The following is a 27827-nucleotide window of genomic DNA, read 5'->3' as shown; positions in this document are numbered from 1 at the left end:
TTAGCTCAGGGAACATTTTAATAAAGATTGTATTAGTTACAGTACAGGTCGACTTGCTGCTGAAACACCACAAAAATACAGTGACAAAAAAGAGAAAAGTTTCTTTTTCTTTAACATGCCCACCCAGAGTTGAGTAGCCCAGCGCTTAAGGCAGCTCTGTTCCATGAGGGCCTCTAGGACCCAGGTTCCATTTATCTTGTTTCTCTATCATCGCCTGCAATAGGTTGTATAATCAAAGCCATTTCACCAGCACTGTCTTCTTCCGTCCTTCAGGAAGGGAAGACAGTGAATGAAGAGCAAGCCATTTCCTTTTTAAAGGATGGGACACAGAGCTTGTGCACATGGTTTCTGCTCCCACCTCACTGCTGAGATCTTAGTCACTGGGCCACCCGTGGTTGAAAGAGAGGCTAGAAAATATGACTTCAGCTAGGCTGCCATGCCCCCAGCTAAAATTCCATGGGTTCTGTTATCAAAAGGGAGATGAAAAGCATGGATGGTGGAGTCAATTAGCAGTTTTCCACGGGCGTTGCTATGGTAACTACTAATATTGCTTCATTGACCCCTAGATACTGTTAATTTTGAGACACATCATCATTTTATGCACCACTCAGGAAGAAAAGCCATGCTATTGAAACTGGGCACATTGCTTTCTTATCAGCCGAGTTGTAGGATACGTCCTAATTTCGAGATTTTTCAACTGTGAAGAATGTGTGTCTTGGTATAGAAGAAATACAGTACTGGAAAGACTTAGGAAAAGAAAGTGATCTAAAGACATCCATCTTGCAGTCTTCTTCTGTGTGTGTGCCTTTCCTTGGGGCAAGCATAGGCAGCAGATATGCAGCTTTGGTTGACCTGTTGAGCGTAATGTTTAGAACAGGTGATTGACAAGGTATTGTACTATCAGCGTGAATTTAAGTCAGATTCCTGTGACTGCTGGTAGAGGGACTTCTGACTCAATGTCTTGGGGAAAATTTGCCTAGATTTCATTCTGGACCAGATCTGGTGTTGAGTAAACAGACGGTGAGGGTCCTGTTTTTGCTTGCCAGGGTTCTCACTTAACAGAAGGACAAGGACCGAGGGCTATACTCTGAGGGAACAGACATGGCCAAGGCACTTGACTTCCTGTCTCAACATTCAGTCATCACCCAAACACTGGCTAAACACCAAGCACTTTGCCGGGTGCCACAGTGCAGTCCCTGCCCTCCAAGAACTCCAGAGCTCATGCAGGGAGAAAAATAAGTAGACCCATCAAGGCATGCAGTTGCGTGTGGGCTATGATAGAAGTCTGGTAAGTACAGGCACAGACTGGGGGTCGTCAGTTCCCAAGACCTCCCAGTGGCAGGGAAATCAGGACTGGGGAGGTGTAAGGACTCTTCAAGCAGAAGTGACAGAATATGCAAGCGCATGGAAACGTGAAACAGTGGTCCCTTCAAGGGGACTGAGTTATGATCCCTTTGACACAACAGGACTAGAAGCAGTGGGTATGTCCAGCTTTGTCTCCCTTACAGTGCCTTATACATAGGAGGCAAACAGCAATATTGGTTTAATCGAGTTAAAGAGAAGGCCAACGTTTTGGATGGCCAAATAGAGACGAGCTGAATTTTCCTGGATCAAAAAGATGCTGGATTCCAGTAAACGGACAGAAGCAAAAAGATACCTTTGGTGCCATGCTTGTTCGGGAACTTACCATTATTCTAGCTTCTTTGGCAGCTTAAGGTTTGAGGATTTAATGGATAAAGGAACTTGTTTGGAACTGCTTTCACCAGTTTTATGCTTATTTTCTCCAATTTCATAAATGCACAAATGTATTTTACTTTAGAACACACCTTTTATCCCTGTTTACTCAGAGCATATAGTACTGCTGGTATTACCGTAAGAACAGATTCTCAATGCGGAAAGCACATCTTTGTGAATTTGACCTATTACAAAGGCTAGAGAATCAAACTTCTTATTCTCAGGTTTTAAGATGTAATAATGAAAGACCCTGGTCTGTTCAGTAAGATCATCCGGTAGCTTTGAATCCGGTCAATGACAAATCTACACTATGCAGATGTTTCTTGCTGTATATTGCTACTGAAATCTGCTTCTCTTATATAGATCACTGTTACAGATGAGGAAGTTAGTAATCCATCCTTTTTAGATCTGGTGAGAACTCCCCAAATGAGGAAGTGCACACTTATACTTATGTTTGCTTGGTAAGTTTGACTTGTGATGGATTCAAAAGCTTGTGTCAAATTTACAATGCATCCCGTTCTTCAGATCAGGTTGAAGTTATCTCTTACTTGTTCTCCCTTGTCTTTCAATGTTGCTCCAGGTTCACAAGTGCTGTGGTTTATCAAGGACTGGTCATGCGCCTGGGAATTACAGGAGGCAACCTCTATATCGACTTTTTTATCTCGGGAGTTGTGGAACTGCCAGGAGCCCTCTTGATCTTACTAACCATTGAGCGTTTCGGTCGGCGCCTCCCCTTTGCGGCAAGCAACATCGTGGCAGGAGTAGCGTGTCTTGTCACTGCATTCCTACCAGAAGGTAATTGTCCCCTGAGTCTGCTTGGCAGCCAAGAACTTGAAAACAACCTTAAAATAATCAAGAATGGAGAACTTATCTTTAGAACATGGACCATAGCATCAAAATCGATGTGCCAGTCATGCTTTAGTGATGTCACTCTATTTTCTGCCTAACCAGCCAAACTACTTTGAGTATAAAAGATTGGTTCTATAGATTTTTCTGTTTTCTCCATTTCTCAGTTCATTTATGGATGAAATAGATGTGTGAAATCTAGCTTGGAGGGATGTAGTTTACTTTTTAAAAATTTTTAATTGAAGTATAGTTGATGTACAATCCTATAAGTTTCAGGTGTACAATATAGTGATTCATAATTTTTAAAGATTATACTCCATTTATAGTTATTATAAAATACTGGCCGTATTCCCCATGTTGTACAATATATCCTTGTAGATTATTTTATACCTAATAGTTTGTACCTCTTAATCCCCTACCCCTATGTTGCCCCTCCCCGCTTCCTCTCCCTAGTGGTAACCCACTAGTTTGTTCTCTATATCTGTGAGTCTGCCTCTTTTTGGTTACGTTCACTAGTTTTTTGTATTTTTTAGATTCCTCAGATAAGTGGTACCATACAGTATTTGTCTTTCTCTGTCTGACTTATTTCACTTAGTATAATGCCCTCCAAGTCCATGCATGTTGCTGCAAATGGCAAAATTTCATTCTTTTTTATGGCTGAGTACTATTCCATTGTGTGTGTGTGTGTGTGTGTGTGTGTGTGTGTGTGTGTGTGTGTGTGTATATATATATATCACATCTTTATCCATTTATCTGTTGATGGACACTTAGGTTGCTTCTTGGCTATTGTAAAAACACTGCTGTGAACATAGGGGTACATGTATCCTTTCAAATTAGTGTTTTTGGTTTTTTCTTGGATATAGACCCAGGAGTGGAATTAATGTAGTTTATTTTTGATCACCTTTATCCAACTTAATTTTGTGATATCATTGACTCTGTTTCACGTTTCTTCCACATGGCCAATCCCATGCGAAACACTGAGGTTGCAAAGGGAAGGAAAACACGTCTTGACTTCAAAAAGTTGACAATCTAGTGAGGAATATAGACACTTTAATGCTCTCACAACAAACTGTGATAAATGAACTAATAGAATGGTTTACAAGATTTAGAAATAGGAAAAAAAAAGGTGCAAGAAGTGATTAATCCATGGGGATAGTCAGGAGAAGTTTCCCAGAGGTGAGAACTAGGCATGTATGAAGAAGGAAAAGAAATGTGCCCACAGAAGGGAAGGCTAGGAGTGGTTTTACAAAGGAAAGCATGTTTCTCAGAAGTACGCACCACCTTTGATGGTTCGGGAACCAAACGTTCTTTGTTATCACAGGAATATCCTGGCAAGGAGGCTGAGGGTTCACCTGAATGGGAGATGGTGATTTCAGAGATGTTTCAGAGTTAAATTGGGGGGGGGGGGGGGGGGGGCTTGATGACCGGTGTATGGTACAGAGGTTGTCAGTGACTCCAAATGCACTGTTAATGGAAAGCCAGTTATCTCTGCCTCAGAACACAGCGGGCACTGGACAGAGGAAGCCTTTCAAACTCCCAGGGAACGTGTGTTTTAGAGCAGATTTATTATTTCAGCCTTTCAGGAGGCGTGGGGTGGGAGGTGGCTGGCAGAGCTGGAGTCTCTATTAGTTCTTTGTGTCAGCACAAGAGAAGCTGCCTTTGCTTTTGCGAATCCTCTGCGGATCAGGGAAGAACTGATAATATTGTGGAAGTCGAAACAGACCATTTACAGATGAGTTTATTAATTACATAAGGGTTTATGAAATCCCAAAACATCAGATAGACCCTGTTTAATAAAATTACAGAAGTGCCCATCTTCAGAACAGAAGGGTGCAAAAAAGATGTGAAGTCCTGTCATACTGGAATGGTTGATGATAAACAGAACTGACTGTTTACATTTATCTCATTTTTCTTGAGCGTGTTAGTTTCCTGGTGCCGCTGTAACAAAGTACCACAAACTGGGTGGCTTGCAACACAGAAATGTATTCGCTCACACACCTGGAGCCTGGGAGTCTGAAATCCAGGTGTGGGCCGGGCCGTGCTCTCTCTGAAGGCTCTAGGTGAGGCTCCTTCCCTGCCTCTTCCTAGCTTCTGGTGGTTGCCAGCCATCCTTGGCATTCCTTGACATCCTTCCAGTCTCCGCCTCCATCTTCACATGACCTTCTCTGCATCTCTGTGCCTTAACTTAACCATTATAACTGCAAAGACCCTATTTTGAAATAAGGTCACATTCTGAGGTTCTGGGTAGACGTGAACTTCGGGGAACACTATTCAGCCTACCACATTGAGTTAACACGTTATAAGAGCTGGAGAAGATACTGGCCAATGCACATCTATTTCGCGTCTATTAATTTCTGCCAGTAAACTAGGAATAGAGATAGTGCAGTGAACGAGACAGACATAATTTCTGTCCTCGGGAATTATGCACAATTTAGTAGAAGGCGACAGATCAGGAACATTGGAGACTTCACTGTTCTTTCTGTTTTACTTTGGCACTTTTTAGTTTTAGGTTTAATTTTTAAATGTAGTTCCCTAAGACAACGTCATCTCTTCTCATTGCATATGGAACAGGAATCAAATATTAATTACGTATTCATTGCATATGAAGTTAGGAAAGTGGAGAGAAAGATTAATGACTTAAGTGTGGCCCATCTTTCCATCATGTAACTTTCCCCAGAAGATTTTCTCTGGCCCTAGACTGACTGGGTGACTTTAATGTGTGTTGCATTCAGCGTGATCCCAGAAATCATTGAAGATCGTATGTCCAAGCCAATAGTGACGTAACTAAGTGGGTGAGAATCAAGCTGTTTTATAGAGAGCGCTCTCATATATTAGAAAATATAAGGCAAAGAATAGACTTTTCTGTTTGGTCCGATCAGTTTTATTTTGTAGACGGAATTTCCCAATTTAAGCCTTAGCATTGTTCTTAGCAACATTGAAAATGAACTGCTCTTATTCTGGATGCATTTTTAGTTGTATATTCTGCAGATTCGGCTGCTTTTATAGTCACACGCTGGTCCGAATTGACTGCTAAGAATAAGTTCAAATCCCTAATGCTGTGTGTGAATACCAAGTATTAGCAGAGGTTCCTTGCTTGAGTTGACATCCTTACTTCCGCTTAAGGGACCTTCAGACTTGGTTACTTGGGCTGTCGAATTAACATTAGAAAGACTTTTCCTCTCAGCCTTTCGTGACATCACCACCGGGATGACTGCCCCTGAAGAGAATACCGAGTAGCCTTTTAGGGGAATCAGCTCTAAAATTATCTCGGAGAAAACAGTTTAACCAACTTGCCGTCCACTAAGCATGACTTTTCATGGTCTGAAGAATGAAATTCTGGAAAAGAAAGTCTTTCAGGCTGTATCCTCATCTAAGACTCACTGTTTCTGACCCCAATTTTTCAACTCTAATTAAAGCCTGAAAAATAAAGAGCTTTCTAAATCCATACTCACCTGCCATCTTTAAGTTGACTTTATTCAAGATGGCTACAAACTCGACAGTTTGGGTAAGTCTTTTTGAAATGAAAAAGTTGTCTTGGACTTTCTCTTTTAAGTAAAAAGTAAGTCTGTTTATCTTACTTACTAGGAATTTTCACTACATGTTATTTCAGAGCTCAGAGCAGATGGTGAATTCAGAGGAGATGTAAAATTGTGTTTGTTTAAAATCCTGCATCCTTTCTTCAAAAACTGAGGTATTATTCTCAGTAATCTCTACCAGCTTGACCAAATCCCCATCAGAGGGACTTTCTTTCTCCGTGTTCTCGGGAATTCATGGGAGGTAGTTTCAGCTTCAGTCCTCATCCTTAACTTGTCTTGTTGTTTTTTGCCATTGCTACTGAAAGATGCCTATTGCCGCTCCAGGGTGAACTTAGCATATTACAGGGATAATCAGAAGTTTTTATGTGCATACGTAATAGTCACACATAACTTACACCTCCTATAAATTGTTTTCATTTTGCCCTTTAGTTAAAAGGAGCAGTGCAGTGCCTTTGGGACTTCTCTTTTGTTACACATTTCAACAAAATCTCTGTCCCAGTGCAGTTAGATACTGGCCTTTACTTCTTAGAAAGAGTTGAGAGTCTTGAGAAAACTTGACAGCATTTTCTTAACGTTTTACTGAATTGACTAGTTATTTATCTGTATTCATCAAGCTAACCACGTACATTTCTCATGGAGGCGGGGAGGGGGTGTGTGTGTGTGTTTTAATTTGGTTTCTTGGTTTTTGTTTGTGTTTCCGCAGTCAGTTATAAACTTCAATTGTCACTGAAGTTGTCGGTGGGACTCACTTGTAGAGCTGTCGTGATTCAGTAGAAAAAACTATAGCTTAAGAACCTAACCTGGGTAATCAAGTCATTTCCACGGGAGCCAACAGCGTTCTTCTCAGCGGCCTGAGAGCAGCGAGAGGTTGCCTGGTCAGGCCAGGACCCAGGGAATCTGAGAACCAGCTGCCACTTTCCGTTCCCCAGCTTCTGGCACTGCACCACCTGCTCACTGCAGGAAGGGGTGGAATGCATTTCCTAGTCCCCCTCCCTGGCCTTAATGAAAGAGTAAAGGCTAAATAAAACACTTGTTTACAACTGGGCCAGAGCAGATGACAGCCCAGTGCCTCAGCACGGCTCTGCTGTTGTCGTGAGAAAGACAGAAAGAGAGAGACAAATGCCACATGATATCACTTATATGTATAATCTAAAATACAACACAAACAAACTTATCTACGGGACAGAAACAGACTCACAGACCTAGAGAACAGACTTGTGTTGGAGGGGGAGGGATGGAGTGGGGTTTGGGGGTCAGCAGATGCACACTGTTATATACAGGATGGATCAACAGCAAAAAGGTCCTGCTGTAGAGCACAGGGAACTACATTCAACATCCTGTGATAAACCGTAATGGAAAAGAATATGAAAAAGAATGTATATATATATGTATAACTGAAGAAACTAACACAACACTGTAAACCAGCTATACTTCAATTTAAAAAAAAAAAAAGGATGGCGTCAACGGCACACCTTTTAAGAAATTTAGAGCACTGACTTTTTAGAGCAAAAATGGTTTATGCCTTCTTCCCTTAAAGCACAAAAGCAAGAAAATATTTAGTAGAGAACATTTGGCATTTCCCACTGCTTACTATGGAGGAAAGGAGTGCTTCCTCATATAAGCAAAGCAGCCCTAAAACAGTTCATTTTTAAATGAATGAACAAACCAGCATTAAAGAATCTGGCTCCTTCTGGATGATTTCTTAGGCAAAGTCGAAAGACTTGGGATGAGGGAAATAAGGAAAGACATACGCCCTGGTGACGACGCACGGCAGAGATGTCCCCTCCCGGAGATCCCGGTCCTCGGAGCCTTGCTGCTCTTTAGAAACCAAAGTCAGTTTCAGGTCCAGATTTTTCCTGGTCTGTTGGGAACAGTGATTCTGTGTGTCATCACGGAAGGGGTATGAGCGGAAAGAGGACAAATGGCCGTCAGACTGCTGTGATGGCTTTCGAGGACACAGGCAAAGACTACCTTCCAGACAGAAGGCCAGTGTGCTCAGGCCCTCTAGGAAGGCACTGCTTGGAACATTGTTTTCAAGGTAGTGGCTTCTCAACAAATGCCTTGACTTGCATGTCTGTAATCCGGCCCTGCTCAGGAAGGCAGCTAGTGCACTAAATACTAGCTGTCCTCCTGGTTGCTGTTGTTGTTGAGTTTTGGCTACAATATGAGAAGGCATCTATCATTTGCACTTAAAATTAGCAGATTTACGGCTGGGAGACCACTAAGCAGATGCCCTTTGTTGTTTTGTAAAATTGTATTGAAAGCAGACCCTTCCAAATTTTCTGTCTTTGCAGGAATACCCTGGTTGAGGACCACTGTTGCTACCCTGGGAAGATTAGGCATAACCATGGCCTTTGAAATTGTTTATTTGGTAAATTCAGAATTGTACCCGACAACATTACGGTAATTCCAACATCCGCATCATGGTTTCTCCTAAGTAATTCTGCAGCCGCATGTTTGAAGTTGACTTAAAAACGATGAAATAGTTTTCTTAGCCTGGCGACATATTAGCCTGGGCTGGATTCAGCCAGTGGAAAAGTTAAGTTTTGAGTTGTAGCTGCTTTTTGCATTATCATCATCAATATCTTCCTACACAGTTGGGGGTTTGTGGAACGGCACTAGACTAGAAATCAGAACATCTGGGTAGCGTGCTTGCGTCACGGGTCACGTCTTCCTTCATCAGCAGCGCTCTGTGTAAAGGCTGCAGCCTCTGTTCTGACCACACTCCACAGCCGATTATTGAAGGACAAAATGAAACAATGGGCATAGCTAGTGCAAATTGCCCTCCTTTCTTGGGGGAATATTCCCGAGCCCACCTTACTGCCAATCTGGGGTGCCAGGGAGACCCGTAAGTGCCACAGAGCAGGCTGGGTGGTGAGCCGCTGATGGAAGATTGATTTCCACCAATACTGTAGACCCGCCCCCGCCCCCGCCCCCAACTAGCCTCGCCGTGACTCAGCTTTTACCCAGATGTGAACTGGTGCAGGTTGGAAATGATTCGCTTAGGGTATGAGAGAGTAGAAATTTTCAAAGTGAAAAACTAGAGAAGTGGGGAATATGGTTACAATTTCTCTATTACTTAGATGTCCGAAAATGTTACGTATCTTGAATTTATTTAACTACTTTTTGTTCTGCAGGAACTTCGGAGTTTCACTCTGTTCAGGTTTATGTGATTTTGGGGGGATCATAGCCCCGTTTCTGCTCTTCCGCTTAGCGGCCATTTGGCTAGAACTACCTCTTATCATCTTTGGTAAGTTCTCACTTTATATCCTATTCTTAAATTCTCTCATCCACATTTTCACGTTAATAGAACCTGAACTGATCATCAGGCTTGATATCAATTATAACCACTTGCTCTTCTTCTAACAGCTGTTTCCATTTTGAGGAACCCCAATGAAATGTGGACCCTAAACCATTTAAATTTACTTCACATTAAGGGTTGCTATAAAAAAGTGTTCAGTTTAGCTTTCTTTGCTGAGGTTCTGAGTTAAAATCAAATATTATGAAACTTTTTTTTTTTTTTTTGCGGTACGCGGGCCTCTCACCGCTGCGGCCTCTCCCGTTGCGGAGCACAGGCTCCGGACGCGCAGGTTCAGCGGCCACGGCCCACGGGCCCAGCCGCTCCGCGGCACGTGGGATCCTCCCGGACCGGGGCACGAACCCGCGTCCCCTGCATCGGCAGGCGGACTCTCAACCGCTGCGCCACCAGGGAAGCCCCGAAACTTTTTTATAATATTGTGGAACATAACCAATATTTTTCCAAATAGGACCAAATAATAGGACCTTCTGTATGTTTAAAAACAAGCCTAAAAACAAATTGTATTGTTAAATGCTCCACGTCTCTCAATATTGTATCTGCATGTGCTTTGATGCTAAGCACGCCATGCCAAAAGATCAGAGGACACAGAAGCCCTTGCATACACGTACCATAACCTCCTTGCTGCCCCTCAAGTTCATACCCTCCTTCCTACCTTCAATCTTCATGAAACTCATGAAGGGATAGAACCATAGCATAGGGAGGGCCCTTAGGGTAATTCAGGCCAGTGCATCTCCAGTGCTGTTCCAACCTTTCTGCCCAGATCTCATACCCTCCTCAGCAAGAGAGGATGCCAGCTGGCCCCTTGCTCATCTATCTTTCCTCCACCTCCACTTCCTTACTCCCGGTAGAGAAGGTTTTTCACCCATCGCTCAGCAATTTAAGCTCCAATGAAAACACTGCGTCCGTGAGGGCGTACATCCGGAGGAATGCAGGAGTCCTTCAGCTGTGCTAGGGACCATAAAGTCGGCTTCTAATCACTGACACCAGTGATTCCATAAAAGATCATTTCAAACTATTTCATGGGATCTGATAAAGAAGCTCAGCATTGATTCTGGGCCGGCATGAAAAAAAAGCAAAGAGAGGCCACTGTGCAACCAGGACAGAGCCGCCTGACAGCCCAGTCCGTCAAGGTCGGGGCTTGTCTGCGAGCCCGGCTGGCGGAGCTGGGCGCTGGTGCCGCGGGGCAGGCCCTTGCTTCGCAGAGTCTGGCTGGGGAGGGAGCCGCCTTTCCAAAGAGCCAGTCGCAAGAGAGTGTGATAAATAAGGGCGCCATGAGAGCCCGTCGCGAGGATCACTAGCCCCGTGGAGTCAGGGGCAGAGAGTCAGGGAGCCAGAGGCCATGTGGAGGTCGAATAGGAATTATCCAGGTGAGAGGTTCGGGCTGGCGCTCTAGGCAGTGGGAAGGCCTGGAGTAAGAGGAAGTTCAAGGACAGAGTGCAGTGTGTAAGTCGGGGCCTGAAGAGAGGTGAAGCTGGGGAGGTGAGCTGGGGCCGGACCACGGACGGTCTTCTCGGATGTGCAGAGGGTCTGCTCTTTATCCAAAGAGCAGAGTTTCAAGCCGGGGTCAACAGTGTCAGGTTTGCATTTTGGAGACATGACTCTGATGGCAGATATGCCAATGAGTTAGAGGGGGACAATGCTAGTGGTGAGACGATTCAGAGAACGTTGGTGTAATCAGGTAAGAGATTTCATAAGGCCTGGGTCTAGGGCGATGGCGCTGAGAATGTCGAGGAGTGGATGGATCCCAAAAAATATACTGGAGGTTGAATTGGCAAAAGGGGGTGATTGACGGGGCAAGGACCAGAGGGACCAGGGAGCCGGGCAGCCGGCCTCCGGGCTGGCAGAACCGTGGGTGGCGGGGCCAGCCCTAGTTTAGTGAATGTCAGAGGGGCCCCTCTGCAGGAGGACGTGGAGGGACTCTGTTTGGGCTGTTTGTAGCATGAGGTGCCTCTAAGAAGTCCAAGTGGAAATGGTGAGAGGCCAGTAGGTTTGATGAGCTGAGTCAGGAGCACGGTGGCCTTGTGACGAAGGTTTGGAAGCCATCTGGATGTAGATAACCACTGAAACCACGGGAGTGACCGAAACCCCCTCTACAGGGAACAGGACAGAGTGAGAGGAAAGAAGGGGGCCCAGGACGGAACCCCGAGGAGCGACAAAGCATCCAGCGTAAGCGCAGGGAGGGGAGCCAGCCGGGGGATGAGAAGGGGTGCGAAAGCAGCAGGAGGGAGACCGGGAGCGCGTGGGGCAGGGAGGCCAGGGGACGGCGGGTGAGGCCGCCAGCCGCCAGAGCTGCCACGGGGCCAGGCAGCAGAGACGAGAAGCAGGGCCACCGCACCTGGTGGTGGCGGCAGCTGGCGACCTGGCCGGAGCAAGGCCAGAGGGGACACTGAGCAGAGCCGGCGGAGGTGGGAGATGGCTCTGGCCCTCCAAGGTCAACTGTCAAGTTTTCAAGAATTTTTGAGCCCGTTTAAACACATCCATCATTAAAAATGGAATATATAAAATAGATTAAAAACAGAGGTAATAAATACGCACGCCTCATCAGTTCCTGACTCCTTGGGTTTTGCTGCATCTGTCCCCGAGGCTGGCGCGTCCGCTGTAGTCCCTGGTGGAGACGCTGCTCCCCGGAGCCTCACGCGCGACGACACACTGCTGGTTTCAATCACTCGCGTCCACGATGGGCGTATTTACACCACGGAAACAGGCAAATGCTGCTGCACGTCAGGACTTCATCTTCTGGAGAGCTGGTTGTTAGACATTTACCAGCACAGCGCTGGGATATGAAGATGTGTAGAAAATAGGAGAGGATGGTGTTTCAAGAACTGCAGTTCTAGAGAACGGAAGAAGGGAGGATGGTGAGGTTGATAGAAGGCTCTTTAAAGAGGAGAGATCTGAACACGTTTCAAGGCGTCCACTGATGGGTTAAAGGTGCTGGAGGGAGAAGATGAATCACTACAGTGCGGAGCCCACAGAGACTCCAGGAGATGCTCTCGGGCAGATGTGGGCACACGTCTTGGGTGTCACGTGATGGAAGGAGGAAGGGGAGGGGCAGGGTGCAGTGGAAGGAAGCTGAGGGACTCCTCCCTGGTGGCTTCTATTTTCCCTGTGAAGTAGGAGGTGAGGGCTTCTCGGAGTGTTTGGCACTTGGTAGGTCCTCAGTGAACTGAAATGAGTGGATGAGTGGATGGATGCCAAGAGCACGGGAGCGATGGAACTGTCTAGAGTTTGAGGAAGGCTGAGAACCCGTGAAATCGTGACAGAGGAACGCTGGGCAGGGTGACCAGAGGGCTGCCGCGGGGCAGGGTGGGTCCAGCTAGTGAGCACAGCGGCTTCCAGAATGAGCAGGGGGCCACGAGGGGGCAGCTGTGCATTCCCGGTACCGTAATGCCTTTCTCCTGTTCCACAGGTGTCCTGGCATCTGTCTGTGGCGCTCTTGTGATGCTTTTGCCTGAAACCAAGGGCATTGCCTTGCCAGAAACAGTGGATGATGTAGAAAAACTTGGCAGGTACGGTACAAAATTCAGCACATCCTAATTAAAAGCAGCATTTCAAACCCACTGGGAAAGGACGGTGCTAAGAAAATTGAATATCCAGGGGGGAAACTGTAATATTAAGTCCCTATCTTACATCTTAAGCAAAAAATTCAAAGTAGATTTAAAAGGTTAATGTAAAGCAAATCTGTAAAAGAATATGTTTTATTTCTTAAATGTGGTTATGAAGAGGGAAACATTTCCAAATAAGGTGTTAAAACTCAGAAGGAATCTAAAGGAAAGAGACTCTGATGATGATTTTGGACAAAGTAGAAATAATTTAAATGTGCATCAATAGGCAACCGATGGTGAAAATGATAATCTATCGATAAACTAATTGAGATACATCTATATGGAAAGACATGGAGAGATTTTCAAGGTGGATTACAAAGTGAAAAGTCACAGAACTATGTGTTATAGTATTTATTAAAAAATAAAACCAAGAGTAATCCCTCGCTATAGCTAGATGGGAAAATAAATGATAGATGATGATAGAAGAATGATAGATCGATAGGTAGATGAATGACAAGTGATACACAGACAGAAAGAAGATAGGAGAAGGACAGTGACAGAGAGACTGAATTTGGGAAAAGGGTGTCTAAATGGTGTACAGGGAAAGTTAATATCCAACCAACATACGAATATGAAATATGCTTTTGTTATACCAAGAAAAATCCACAGTACACATATTCTAATCTCCTCTTAAATCTTCCATGATAAAAAGATAGGAAGAGAGAATATGAATATGAGAATGCATAGGAAAAGATCTAAAATGATAAAATATACCCTCTGGGGATAGAAATGGTTTGGGAAGAGGCGTGTGGAAAGGGAGGACATTACTTTTATACCCCATAGACTTCTGAATTGTTTGATTTTTTTATGTTTTTAATTACAACTCATGGTCTTGTATCATTTGTGAATTTTATTTCTTTTTAATTTTTTAAATTTTCTGGCTGCACCGCATGGCATGTGGGATCTTAGTTCCCTGACCAGGGATCGAACCTGTGTCCCCTGCATTGGAAGCGTGGAGTCTTAACCACTGAACTGCCAGGGAAGTCCTCATTTGTGAATTAAAAAATAATAATTTAACAGCTAATTTTATTTATTTATTTTTAATCTATTTTTGGTTGCATTGGGTCTTCATTGCCGGGCACGGGCTCTCTCTAGCTCTAGTGAGCGGGGCTGCTCTTCCTTGTGGTGCGTGGGCTTCTCATTGTGGTGGCTTCTCCTTTTGCGGAGCACAGGCTGTAGGCACGCGGGCTCGGAAGCTGTGGCTCGCGGGCTCTAGAGCGCAGGCTCAGTAGTTGTGGTGCACAGGTTTAGTTGCTCCACGGCATGTGGGACCTTAGTTCCTGGACCAGGGATCGAACCTGTGTCCCCTGCATTGGCAGGCAAATTCTTAACCACTGTGCCACCAGAGAAGTTCCTAACAGCTAATTTTAAAAATAAAAATCAATCTTCTTCTAAACAGTGACCTAGAAATTAAGAGTATGGATCTCTGAATTTTTAAAAGGTGTATCGAAAGTATGTATGACAAGACTGAAATGTTAGTAACCTCATGGCAGTTTTATTCTTCACTTGACAGACTGGGAAGAGAGTAGAAACTGACATTTTTTAGGTCCTTATATACGTGATCAATGGTTTCATATATGTCATTTCATTTAATACTCAAAGTGATTGTGTGCAATACAAGTTCTTGTCCTTACTTTTTTGTATACTGGGAAATCTATGCTCAGAAAGACTTCACAACTTTTACATGCTAGTACTGGGATTGATCTCGTCCAGTGTACAGGTGTGACTGTTGTTTTGGGTAGTTTTATTATCTTATGCTGTATCCTACTTGATTATGAGTATTCTAATAGCAAGAATACCCTGGGAGGACTGGAAATTTCTCTCTTCATATCCTCTTTTAATGAGGTCCCATCCGCCTCCCCAGAGATAGGCAACCATTGCTCAGAAGTATTTTAACCGGACCTTTAAAACCTATACAGTGATTTCATCGTCCTGTTTCTTGATGCTGTTTTGAACAATAAGATTGACGAATCATCTCAGAACTTTCCTAAGAAAGGCTTATCAGTGTACTCAGAACCAAACCACCAGCTGACTTCTAACAGGACTGGCCAGTCAGAGGACAGGTGGACATTCGTCCCATGAAGTAACCCAATCAGATTCTTGTGCTTGTTTGTAAGTAAACTGATAGGTAATGGCTTATTCCTCAACCAAAGCTCTACCTATGTTTTACCCTAAAACAATGCAACGTGAAGTCTGAGGTGAGGTGGGAAATTCTCTTCAAGACATTGCCATTTTATAAACCAAAATTAAGTTAAGAAATTTATAAAAGGGGGGCCTTCCCTGGTGGTCCAGTAGTTATGAATCTGCCTTCCAATGCAGGGGACTCGTGTTCAATCCCTGGTTGGGGAACTAAGATCCCACGTGCCACAGGGCAACTAAGCCCGCATGCCACAACTACTGAGCCCCTGTGCCACAACTAGAGAGAAGCCCGTGCGCCACAACGCAAGATCCCGAGTGCTGCAACTAAGACCTGACACAGCTATAAATAAATAAACAAACAAATAAATAAATATTTTTTTAAAAAAAGAAATTTATAAAAGGTATCAAAACTGTCCTCTTGGGCTTCCCTGGTGGCACAGCGGTTGAGAGTCCGCCTGCCGATGCAGGGGACGCGGGTTCGCGCCCCGGTCCGGGAAGATCCCACGTGCCGCGGAGCGGCTGGGCCCGTGAGCCGTGGCCGCTGAGCCTGCGCGTCCGGAGCCTGTGCTCCGCAACGGGAGAGGCCACGACAGTGAGAGGCACGCGTACCGCAAAAAAAAAAAAAAAAAAAAAAAAAAACCTGTCCTCTTGAGTGTTACATCATGGAAAAGACTTGCTTCATCCTGAAAGGATAAACATGCTGTTAGCTGTGTCATCACAGACAGTTACTTGGTTTGTATGAGGGTATGGGGGCCAGGTCAGGGTGGGCGGCGTCCAACCCTGTCACCCCAGTTGCAGCCATGCTAAAAGACCGAAGGAAAGAAGACTGTTTACGGTTAGAAAAAGCAGGGGAAATGGTGAGAAAGGAAATGGGATTATCTTCAAATAAGATATCCAGACTTTAAGGGCAACTTCTCATGGGCTGACGTGCCCTGCAGGATCTGTTCAGGGCTGGGGTACGCATTAGAGCATCCTGACCAGGATTATAGAGTCAAAAGTAAGAAGTTCAGTGCTGACTGTTGGTGGCACAGCCTGGGAATGTGTCTTGGGAGTTTTAAGACGTCTGACTCTCAGCGGCGCAGTTCTTTTCCTGCACGTCTGCTGCCCTCTCTTGTGCGTGCCTCTGTGCCAGCCCTCCAGCGACAGGGACCGCACGCTTCTTTTTGACTCGGCCCTGTTCTCTGCAGCCCATTTACATAGTGAGCGCGATAGATTCCCAAACCAGTCAGAGGTCAGATGTTCAAACTCATCAGGAAAAAGTGGAGGAAGAGGGAGTGATTTGAGATCAAGACTCTTTTGCCAATTCAATCATATTAAAAATAGAATTAAACAACTGGAAGAGGTGGAGTTTTGGAGGCGAGAAGGCCATCTCAGTGGTGTGCAGGGAAAATTAATATCCAAGCAGTACATACACAGGAAGAATTAGTCCAACAAAAATTCAACTTACCTGAATTTTTGTCTGATTTTTTTCTGTGTTTGTAAATTTTCATAATTAAAAAATTGGGTAAATTAATTAATTATGCCTAGTCCCTACCCTTGAAAAAACATCTAATAAAAGTCTGATCTATAGTTTTACAAGTTAAGCACATTGATTGCATTCTATAATCACTTACTCAGGAACAAAAACTACTTAGCCCCAAGTTACGGAAACCTGTTAGCATTTTCCCTTCTACGACGGCACTTAGTCATTTTCTCATTTCTGCTTTCTTTTGTTCACATCAGCAGCTCATTTCCAAACCATCTGTTACGGGGTAGAAATTCATAAAGAATTTATATATGCTATAATGCTAATTAACCCCTGCCTAGGGGCTGAGAGCAGGTAAAAAATGACTTGGAGACAGTTAATTTTGTTCCCTTGGAGTCGGGTTTTTATGAGCAGTTATGCATGAGTGTATTCGATCAAAACCAACTATGAAATTGAGTAGTAACAAAAAGACTTCCTTCTCACTAGTTGTATAATCTTTTATAAGGACTTTCTCTTTTCGCCTTTGTTTTGTTAGTCCACATTCCTGTAAATGTGGCAGAAAAAAGAAAACTCAAGTTTCGAGCTCTCACCTTTGAGGCCCCTGCCAAAGATGCAAGGAAAGAGCTATTCAGGCCGGTCCCCCCAAGGAACCGACGTGCCTTGCGGAGACGTGTGTGTGTCCACTTCAGCTGTGCAGCTCCAAGTGTTTTTAATACTTTACAAAGACATTCAGACTATCCAGAGTATTTTTATACAATGTCGGATGAATCAAGACTCATCGTGCTGTCAAAGTTTCTGGGAACATGTAATACGTGACAGGTTTAGCCAAGAGCCTGTTGTGTGCACAGCTCCTCCTGAGGTTTCTTCTCGCGCTGGGGCAGTGTCTCTGACCCACTGGGTTACAGAGACAAGAGAAGCCCCACCCAGTTCTCATGACGGTTCCGTCAAGAATGCAAGATGTGCAAACCAAGGGTCTGGGGAAAGTGTACAGAAATGGGTTCATCAAATCTGATCAAGACATTGAGGCTCTGAACTGAGGGTTCTGAAGATTCCAGGGAAGATGAAGATTTGGGAATCTTGTCGATGCAGAGACTGAATCTAAGGACCTCGGGCCACCTGGCTGTGAGCCTTTGCTTTCTCTTCTCACCTTGAGCCCCTTAAGCTCCCGGGGCATCTAGGGTTGCAGGCACTTTTAGGCCTTGTTCCAGAAATAAGAACAAATCTGCTGTACAGTTCAAGGATTTGGCTCTATTATTTATAGAATCAGATTTGGTCCTGAGATGATTCAGGATAACTGTGGTCCTCCTTTAGTGGACACCTAGAGCCACATTTTCAGTTTTTTACTGATGAAACCCATGGACTATATGATTTCATGGGTCTTAAGATTTTAATCATACAGGGATATTTATCGTATATGTGTGAGTTCAGCTCTACGATGATGCTTTGGTCAAGAGTGAAAAATACGGACAAATCTCATTCAAGCTTGACACTTTTTTTTTTTTTTTTTTTTTGACCGGGGCGCGAACCCGGTTCCCCTGCATTGGCAGGCGGACGCGCAACCACTGCGCCACCAGGGAAGCCCCCAAGCTTGACACTTTTGACTTGTCTTGGGAAGAAGCTTACATTTTAGTTTGAAAGAAAGGTCAGTTATATCCATGCTTAAAAGAATTAGCAGAAGTTTATATTGTACATGACTTTACAGGTTCTAATAAGGGATTTGATCTTTCTTTTTTGTTACTGAGACTTTTTTGAAATGTGGAGTTTAAATACAAATATTCTGTCTTTATGACGTTCTGCTTTATATGTTACATTTGTTATCTTTTCAGATTCACTATGTATCTTATGCAGAATTGTTTAATGAATTATTTTGGGTGGACAGGTAAAATGGGAGCCAAAGGGAAGTCTTGCCAGTGAGGAAGAACATTTCTATGTGAACACGTGACGATATGTACGGTGTACGTGCTAATTGTAAAATAAGTTTTTAATCCTTGAAGCGCATCAGAATTGAACATGAATATTTTATTTTTCAATGAAATAAACACAGTTCTTGAAGGGTGTAATGCTGCATTTACCCTTTATTCGTACACCCTTGCATTTCTCTTTGCTGCGACACGACCGTTGCTTCTGGATTCTATCACCCTGGAATTGTATTTTCAGTTGACATTTGGGTTCTCATAACAATAAAAAAAAATGTAAATCGTCAAGAAAAATCAGTTGTCATCCTTTCTCTTCTTTCTGAACATGTGTCACTGTACAACACTCCTCCCATGTAACAAAGTATACTACATACCCAGGCAGCCAATCACTGATGGAAATTAAACGGTCCACCTTCAATATATGTTCGTTGCTCCTTTCCAAGCTCTTGGCACCATTCCTAGACTCATATGTGACCCAGAATACCATTCAGACTCTTAGCCGGTCTTGTGTTATGACACTTCCATTGCCCGGTTTACTTCTCGGAATACAGCTGTCTGCCCAGGGTCTCCTGTGCTGGGCTAGAGTCAAGTTGTCAGTAACAGATTTCATTCCCAAGAACAGAATTTGCCCTCGTGACTCCCCACACATGCTGCAGCTTTGAAAACATTCATCCCAGAGCCCAAACTAAAGACATTAAAGATGTGTGACAAGGTAAATATATAGGTGACTTACTAGGACTTCTCTATCGATCTCACAGGCTTCTCGTTCCTCTATGCCTTATGAGAAAGAACAGAATCACCCAGGTCCGTAAGAGTTACATCATTTACAATTGGTAGGATGAACGAAGAACATGAAAACAGTGAAAATCAAAAAATTAAGTCCAAGGAAGTACAGAGTTTATTTTCAACAAATGTCACAGCTGTATTGCCCCATTGTTACAGAATCCAGCAGTCCATGGACAGGAACAGGTTATCCACAACAATACAAAAAAATGTTGAGATTTGGCAGTAGCTGGCAGCTAAGTACAGTGTCCAACTTAGTTTGATTACTGTCAGTTATTTCTGAGCATGCTGAATTCCCTACCCGTGTGCCAGCTTCAGATCCGTTGATGGTTCACTCTGTCTCCCATCTAATTAATTCTTTCTCATTATTTCTTCAATCCAAGTAACAAACTTTGAAACACGAACATACACACCAGGCTTATTGGGGCGTGCACAGCCAAGACCCCATGAAGTGACTCCTTGTAGAATGTATTTGTCCTTCTCAAAGCAAACCAGAGGTCCTCCACTGTCACCCTACACAGGGGAAGGGAAAAAGCCATGAGAGGATTAAGCTTCCATCCTTTTAGCATGGGATGTCATCCTTCTATTACCCAAATGCAAGTTTTTCCCAGTATTTGAACATCCCTTTCCAATCAGAAAGGAACTTAGTAACATAGTATATGAACATCTGCTGTGCTTCACTACTAGGCAAGGTACGTTTAACGAAACCGTACCATTTAGTGTTTCCCGGGGGGGAGAGAAATCCCTTGTGAAAACGGTATTCATCCCTTCAAGACCTGGGGTTTCTCTTAGGGAGGATAAACCCAAGAACAATTTTTTTTTATTATTATTTTTATGTTTGCGGTACGCGGGCCTCTCACTGCCGTGGCCTCTCCCGTGGCGGAGCACAGGCTCCGGACGCGCAGGCTCAGCGGCCACGGCTCACGGGCCCAGCCGCTCCGCGGCACGTGGGATCCTCCCGGACCGGGGCACGAACCCGCGTCCCCCGCATCGGCAGGCGGACTCTCAACCGCTGCGCCACCAGGGAAGCCCGAGAACAATCTTAAAGGAGGTGTGGGAGGGTCTTTGTCTTCTACCAACCTCCCTTCCCTACTAGAAAGGCCACGTCCCCGGTCCCACCCAAGAGCCCCCTCCCAGAGGCGTAGGGGCTGTTGCCGTGACGGTGCTTAACTATTCCCTTGCAACCAGTGTGGAACTCAAGGCCCAAGGAATCACCCTAGATGACCTGAATCAGCCTTCAGAGACACGCTTAAAAGGTTTCTGGGCAACATTTAGACTGTGGCCTTCGATTGACAAATCCTTCTCGAATTTGCTGCTTTGGGGCTGAAATGTCTAAGGGGCCAAAACAGGCCAACACACGATGAATTTTGATCTCTTTAGTCTTTTGTTACCTGGCAACTGTCAGCACCTCCAGCCAGATGCCCCGCACACAGCTCTGTGGGTCTGACTCTCCCGTTCAGATACTCAAAGCGATTGCACACCTTGTTTTCAATCACAGGCAGCCGGGCTTCCTTGAGAAAGCCAGCACCGAAAGTGCCTGTGTTTAAAAAGATGAAACACACGGTGACTGGACCGAAAACGTGCCCGCAAGGAAGCTTCCAGAACAACAGAGCAGCAATGATAGATCTCATGTTCATCCGTGAGGTTGCATAAAACAAGAAGTCAGTTCCCAGTACTACTAGAACTCTTTCTTTTTTCTTTTTGACCCTTGAAAGTATAAACATTATATAAGATTTCACGTTCCCAAGACCTAGACTTAATTAATCTGGGCTTCTTTATGGGACTTTGAGGTTGGTTTGTGTTGTTATTTTTTGGTTTCTTTTTTTTAAAACTATAAAGAAATTTACTTTTAATGTATAAAGAGAGATCGAGAAATACTAGTGCTACTATTTTCATATGTATCCCTTCCAGGATTTTTATATGCTTCTTTTAGTACTTATATCGTATTGCACATTTTTTCCACGCAAAGTTATATCATAAGGACTTTCATAAACCTACAATCTGTATAATTAATATTTTAGTGGGGAGTGACTGCTTAATGGGTTTGGGATTTCCTTTTGGGGTGAGGCAAGTGTTCTGTAAATAGTGGGGACGGTTGCACAACGTTGTGAAGGTGCTAAGTGCCACAGAACTGTACTCTTCAAAGTAGTTAAAAAAGTAAATTTTATGTTACATATATTTTACCACAGTATTTTAAGAAAAGAACAACTGTCATTGACTGAGAATTAACTTTTTCAGGCACAAGCTCATCGTGTGGTGTAGCTCATTTAATCCTTCAAACAGTCCGATCGCCTAGGCACTTTTGTCATTCCTATTGTGCAGTTAAGGAAACTGAGGCTTAGGAAGGGTGTGCAGCTTGCCCAAGATCACCCAGCAAGTGTGCTGGGGCTGGGATTTGAACGTGGGTCTGCAGCATCATTTGCCCAAATTCTTCACCACCACGTTCACTGGCTACAACAGCTGCTCTCAACGTAGCACTTCTTTGTTCCTACAGGTTATTCATATTCCTTAGTATTTTCTTTAAGTCTAAGCTCTGAGGGATTATATAGACATATTTATGGTTCCCAATATCTTTGCCAAATATTTTCTAAACAGGTGTGACAGTGTAAAATGTCACTAGAAAAAAAGCACTGCACAACAACCTTCTGAGTGTGTGGTGTCTAACAGTTTTCAAATATTTGCTAATGTGATGGGTGGACATGGTCTTAATTTATTCCCTAATTTACATTTCTTTTCCAATTAGGGACAGTAAAAGTTCTTTGGTGTGCTTGTTTTCCTCACTGTATTTTTTTCTTTGTGAGAAAAACTGCCTTTTTTTTTTTACTTTGGCAAATGGAAGTAGAACCCGTGCACAATCACAAGAAGAGATGATGTTTTCCAGATGGACACACCCAGGTACGTCTCAGCATTTTCACAAATAATCCAGTTTTCCAATTTTGCAATCCCAGCTTTCATGAGTTTTGCAAAATCTTTGCGTTGCCAGCGTGGAACAGTCAAGAAATAAGGTACTACTTCTTCTCCAAAGACTTTTAATAAAATTGGAGAATTGTCTTGAGTTCAGAAAACTTACACTGGAGTTGACAGGAGCACCTAAGAGGACCACCATTTGGAAAGAAGAGGCGAGTCCCAGCCCTGGGCCGGCAGAGCCACTGAGGACGCAAGTCCTGACCACAGAAGCAGTGGGCAGCGGATGCATTTTCTGAATTGGGTGGATATGCAGAGGGTGCGGCCTTCTCAAGCATTTTTGCTGAAAATTAATTTAACCGAGTGTCCTGCTCTTGCATCTGCTTTCCGAGCAAGACCGACATCCTGAGGCTAAGGACAAAATCCACCGCTCGTTGACCAGACGCCTTCGTGGTCTGTGCAGAGGTGCTGCCATCGTGTGGCCACAGGAGAGATGGCGTTTCTGAGGGCCTGAGGCCGAGGGTGACCTAGGGACCTGATGGGGTGGTGGGGACGTCGAAGCGGGTCCGTGAAAGTACCCAGCGATTGCTGATGAGGGGCTGACATGAATGACCCCCTCGACATCAACCCTCACCTTGCTTTGGAATACGGAAGTCAGGGAAAGTCTGGAGACTAAAGGGGAGAATTCTGACCTCACACAGAGAGGCTGAGAGCACTGATTGATCTGATGTCATTACTGACATGTAGAAAATTGGTAGACAGACCTGACTCATGTTTTGTGACTCCTGATCCAATGAATACATTGAGGATCATTTTCTCCAGTTAGACATTCAGACGAGGCCTGGAGAGACAGGGGAACCCAGTGCAGGGTGATAGTTAGAAAAGTGTGGGTGCTGGGTGAGACGGAAGAAACAGTGAATGGGCCTGGGGGGTCTGGCAGGCCTGGGTTCCATCAGGGCTCAGCTGCACACAGGTTATGTGGTATTTATTGATGACAGTGACAGTGGTGATGATGGGGGGAGGGTTGGGGGCCGACCATGATGGCTATGGTGATGCTAATGATGATCCTGAGGTGGTGAGGGTGACGGTGAAGATGGTGGTGGGGATGACGGTGTCCATGGTGATGGTGGTGGTGATGGCGGTGGTGATGGCGGTGGTGATGGCGGTGGTGGTCGTGTAATAGGCACAGGAGCTGCTAACATACCATCTCCAAAGCACTGAGCTCCTCATATGCATTATCTGAATCCTCACAATGACCTCATAGGGTAGCGTAGAGGAGGAAACTAAGGCTAACATGTAGAACATAATTTGAAAACACGGATTTTAGGGATGAGGGCTTAGGTGCCCAATGAGGTAAGGTGACTTGTCCCGTTTGCGCAGCGGGTGGCAGAGCCAGAACTATTTTCCAGGGCTCCTTGCTCCGACCAATGCTTCTGAGAAAGTGAGGCAGAGATCTAGGACATTCTTATAATGTTCCTAGGCCCGAGTCTGAAGGATATAATAATAATTTTTATTATAAAGTAATGCAGGGCATACTGCAAAGAGAAGACGGGATTCCCAGAATATAGTGCAGCTGCTGACCCAGGATCCTGCGTAAACGTTTCCTCTCTCGTCCTCACCCCGTCAACCAATACCAAATACCATCCTAGAACTGGGACCTTTCTTTCTTTCCCCTGCTGTCAGTCTGCCCTACCCCCAACAACGTCTCCACACAGAGCCAGGCAAGCGGGTATTTGGGGAGACTAGTTTACCTATACTTTTCGTTGTTGGTCTGCACCGTGCTTGGGAACTCTGTGTGCTTAATCCACATGAACGACAATCTAACACCCTGAATTTATGGCTTGTGTCAAAACCCTACTTACCTGGGGACACCATATTAACCTTGGATTTTGGGGGTCAGAGTCTCAAGGCAACACTCCCCTTCCCCTCATCCATGTCCCTTGATGACTGACTGTGGAGACGGAGGCAGGTGTCCAGACAAAGTCAGGAAGGGAGTGGGCCTCACTCACGGGTAGACATCGGTACCCATGCTCATTGCCTCATGTAGGTTGCAGGTCAGAACCGGTTCATCATGTGAGTCACAGAATTCATCTTACCTTGGGTTTCTCCCCAGCCAGTGATGTAACAGACTGTCCGGTCCGCGACCACATAATTCGGGGATGGCAGACAAGCTGGGATTACCTTCTTGGTGATGATGGCAGGGCTGAAAGGAAAACATCAAAAGTTACATTTGACCGCCCTGCTAGAAGCCTTCTGCCGTTCATCTGTTGGTGACAAGATCCCACCTGCCCCAGAGCCCCAGAACGCTCCGAGCTGGTATTGATTTCTTCCTTGCTCCACTGACACAGCGCAATGTAGAAAACAACTTTTCATCTCACAGTTGCCTGTAGTATCTTATGAGTCAAAAAAAAAAAAAAAATAGAACATTCTGTTTCAAAGGCACCAGTTGTGGACAAGAAACTAGAGGTGGGAACAGAGGTGACAATGACTTTTAATGTCTCTTCTCGCACGATGGGAATTTCATACCAGGTGTGCGCTTCTGGATGAAGTTAAGAGGGCTTCAGTCAGTAGGTGGACCATCCAGCTGAAATACAATCGCAGGGCTTTAATAATAGCGAGTGCCTCGTGCCGCTAGGAGCAAGCTGGTCCGTCTTTGGGGTCCTCAGATTCCTCACCCATAAACGTTACAACACCCTGGCTGTAAGAATCCAGTATAATGCAAGATACCAAATAAAAGAGGATTTGAAGTAAGGACCTTGCATAAGCAGAGTAGTATTGTTTTCCAAAAACTTCCACATTAGAGTTCCAGAGAATCAAATATCAGAACTTTGATTTTTAGACTTGATTCTATTTTGGTAAGTTCAAGAGGAAAACCCACTGAAGATGAGAAATGCCTGATTCTGATTAAGAATCATCATGGCCTTCGACTTGGAAGCGGACACACCCTGTCAGAGTCACCAGAATAGACCTAGCGTCTCACGTGGAGTGGGCCACAGTCCTCACTGTATAGGTTCCCCTCGTGGAACGCCAACGCCTGAGACTCTTGGGGTTTGGGGGGCCTGGGAGTGGGTACCCGAAAGCTCAAGCGTATCAGTCTATCAGAGAACACATCCAGAACCCCAGGTTTACTAAATTACTTGTTCGAGGATCAGAGCTTTCCTGACGGCCCCAGGCAACCATGGAGAAAAGAGAATCAGCTCCTTTTTTAGGCTAAGCCGAGAAGGCCCTTTCTTTCCTTTCCAGAGTGTCCAGATACCCCAGGGAGCCACTCCTCGGTTCACTGACCCAGAAAACTTGGGAAGTGTTTCTGTCCAGACCCCGCGAGCCCCACTCAGACTCTTGACCGCTGGCCTGGCCATCCTCGTCGCCGTCGCCGTCGCCCCGCTGTCCTCTGGAACCCATCATGCGTGGCCGACGGGCTCCGCGTGCCTTGTTGACGGCCCCAAACGCGCCTCTTCTCAAAATAGCTGTCTGTTTATTTAGCTGTCCCCCTCGTGACCTATTTCCAAATACTGCTAACTTCAAATGACGTTAACAAATCTATCATTTTGTCAGACTTAATAAAACACCATTTCAACAGGAAACATAAAACCAGAGACAGGAAGGAGAATTTGCACTTGTGAGCGCGTGTGTTTACATCGCCTTTTGTAAAGCGCTTCGAAATATACATAATCCCATCGATTCCCCCAAATATATTATTACGTTGAAAAGGGAGTGTCAACCTGGAAGACTTGAATAACTCCCTGGTTATGCATGTATATTAGCTGACCGGGGAACATTACGTGAGAGTGTATTAGCTGACCGAGAGAGTTTGAGGGGTAGCCTGTACCTCATGTCTCAACCTACTCTTTTTCCGCAAGAGGAAACTGTGTCCTGGTGCCTTTGTCGTGACCACGGCTAGGGAGAGGCAGGCGGGGCTGAGCCCAGGCTTTCTCACGTGAAGGTCAGCGCCTGTGCCAACGCCCCGCGCCTTTGGGGTCCTAGACGGCGCTGCCCACGCGCGACTCTGTTACGGCTCATAAACCCAGCGCGGAGCAAAAGCGTTCTCACTGCTCACAGGGTGAAAGCCACGGGCGAGCCGGTACCTGCTCAGCTTGAGCAAGGCGATGTCTGCTCGAGTGGGCTCCGGGAACAGCTTGGCCACTTGTATCTCCTGGACACTGTCTTCAACGGCGGCCTCTTGGTGTGCGCCCAGGATGACCCTGTATGATGTCGGCCCTGAGAAGCTAGAGGAGACGGCAACGTTAGGAGCCAAATCTGGGCCAGCCCTTCAGCGGGAGCCCTTCTGAGCCACAGACGCTGCGTCTTCTCCCCACCGGGCTACCTACGATCAGACCCCTCTGAGTGGCAGGGAACAAGTTCACGGTCTACCTGAACCTGGCCGTTAAGGAATGTTCTCGGGGCTGCTTTTGGCCTGACCACAGAGGAAGAATGACACCAGCACTGAAGTTGGCGCAGGACAGATAGGGGCCTGTCTTCTTCGTTTCTCTCTAGAAACGCCTCCTCCTCGCTCGTCCAATGGCCCTGGCAATTCTGCCTCAGGCCCTTCCCATCCGCTCCCCGGTGCCCGGTGTCTGCCGTGGAGGGGAGGAGGGGAGGAGGGGAGGAGGGGGAGGAGGGGGAGGAGGGGGAGGAGGAGAAGCTGCCAGCCACCTAGAGCTAGGATGGGCAACATCCCAAGGACTCTCCCTCCACACTGCTGTTCATAGTGCTGCCTTTCTCAGAACTATGGCTGTTTCCCTGTGTGATTGTAGAGTAGCTACTCACGATCAGTGTTACAACCTTTTTGTTCACATCTGCAGGAAGGACAGAGACTCCACAAAGTTCCTTCTCAAAACAGAAAACACTTGCCCAGCAAACTTCTCTTTGTATCTCATGGGCCAGCATTGTGCTACATGCCTTTTCCTGAACCTTTGACTAATCAGGTCTATCCCATTATTCAGTAGAAGAGGGGGCTTTCATATTGAGGAATTAATCCCTGAGTTCACTACAGTGATCTTACTCTAAGATATTTTTCTCTTCACCATGAAAGACAGTTCTTTCTCTTTCCTTCTGTCTTCCTCCTCCTCCTTTCTTTTCTTTATCTTCTTTCCCTTCTTCTTCCTCTTCTTCTTCTTCTTTCTCTTCCTCCTCCTTCCCCTCCCCCTTCCCCTCCCCTTCCCCTTCTTCTTAACAAAGATATTATAGGTCACACATTAATTCATAGATTTAAAAGAAAGTGTTTAGGTATATTTATGAAAGATGAAGCTATAAGCGGGGACAAGAGATGGGTTCGCTCTGTTACTAAGGACCATCTCCATGCCTTGGGGTCTGTTGGATGCGCAGGGCGCAGACAGGTGCTGCTGCCCCTGGTCCCTCACCACCTGTCCGTCAGATCTTGTGATGAATCCAAAACGACCAGGTAAAAGTTGACTCCTTTATTGTATAGCAAATGCACACTCCATCCAGCTCCATGATGGTACGGTCTGTGATTTGATTTCAAGAGGCAAAAACTGGAAAGCTGCCTCTCTGGTGCTATTTCTCATAAATCCTTAGATATTAATATTTTAATATGAATCCATAGATATTAATATTTATCTATAA

General features: G+C 45.2%; 2 protein-coding genes across 6 annotated transcripts in view; one reads left to right on the top strand and one right to left on the bottom strand.

Moving 5' to 3' along the window:
* The window catches only part of SLC22A3 (solute carrier family 22 member 3), a 91832-nt gene extending 73714 nt beyond the window's left edge, over nt 1–18118 (top strand). The window contains exons 6-11 of one of the 3 annotated variants that reach the window (XM_024122718.3): nt 2098–2195; nt 2315–2529; nt 8411–8519; nt 9254–9366; nt 12842–12941; nt 17177–17319. In XM_024122718.3, coding sequence (XP_023978486.1) covers nt 2098–2195; nt 2315–2529; nt 8411–8519; nt 9254–9366; nt 12842–12941; nt 17177–17237 — 696 coding nt within the window. In that variant the 3' untranslated portion in view covers nt 17238–17319. Of the gene's footprint in view, nt 1–2097; nt 2196–2314; nt 2530–8410; nt 8520–9253; nt 9367–12841; nt 12942–14956; nt 15534–17176 lie in introns of those variants that run through there. The other 2 variants (XM_028494783.2, XM_028494782.2) reach the window with 2 other exon arrangements.
* A 1370-nt stretch (nt 18119–19488) lies between these two features.
* The window catches only part of LOC102979031 (plasminogen), a 44402-nt gene continuing 36063 nt past the window's right edge, over nt 19489–27827 (bottom strand). For all 3 annotated transcript variants that reach the window (XM_007126013.2, XM_007126011.2, XM_007126012.2), the window contains 4 exons: nt 26330–26470; nt 24341–24447; nt 20732–20877; nt 19489–19853 (listed from right to left, as the gene is read on the bottom strand). In XM_007126013.2, coding sequence (XP_007126075.1) covers nt 19692–19853; nt 20732–20877; nt 24341–24447; nt 26330–26470 — 556 coding nt within the window. In that variant the 3' untranslated portion in view covers nt 19489–19691. The remainder of the gene's footprint in view (nt 19854–20731; nt 20878–24340; nt 24448–26329; nt 26471–27827) is intronic.

Source organism: Physeter macrocephalus, chromosome 10, assembly GCF_002837175.3.
Source record: "Physeter macrocephalus isolate SW-GA chromosome 10, ASM283717v5, whole genome shotgun sequence".
NCBI lineage: Eukaryota > Metazoa > Chordata > Mammalia > Artiodactyla > Physeteridae > Physeter > Physeter macrocephalus.
This window is presented reverse-complemented; position numbering and strand designations above follow the sequence as displayed.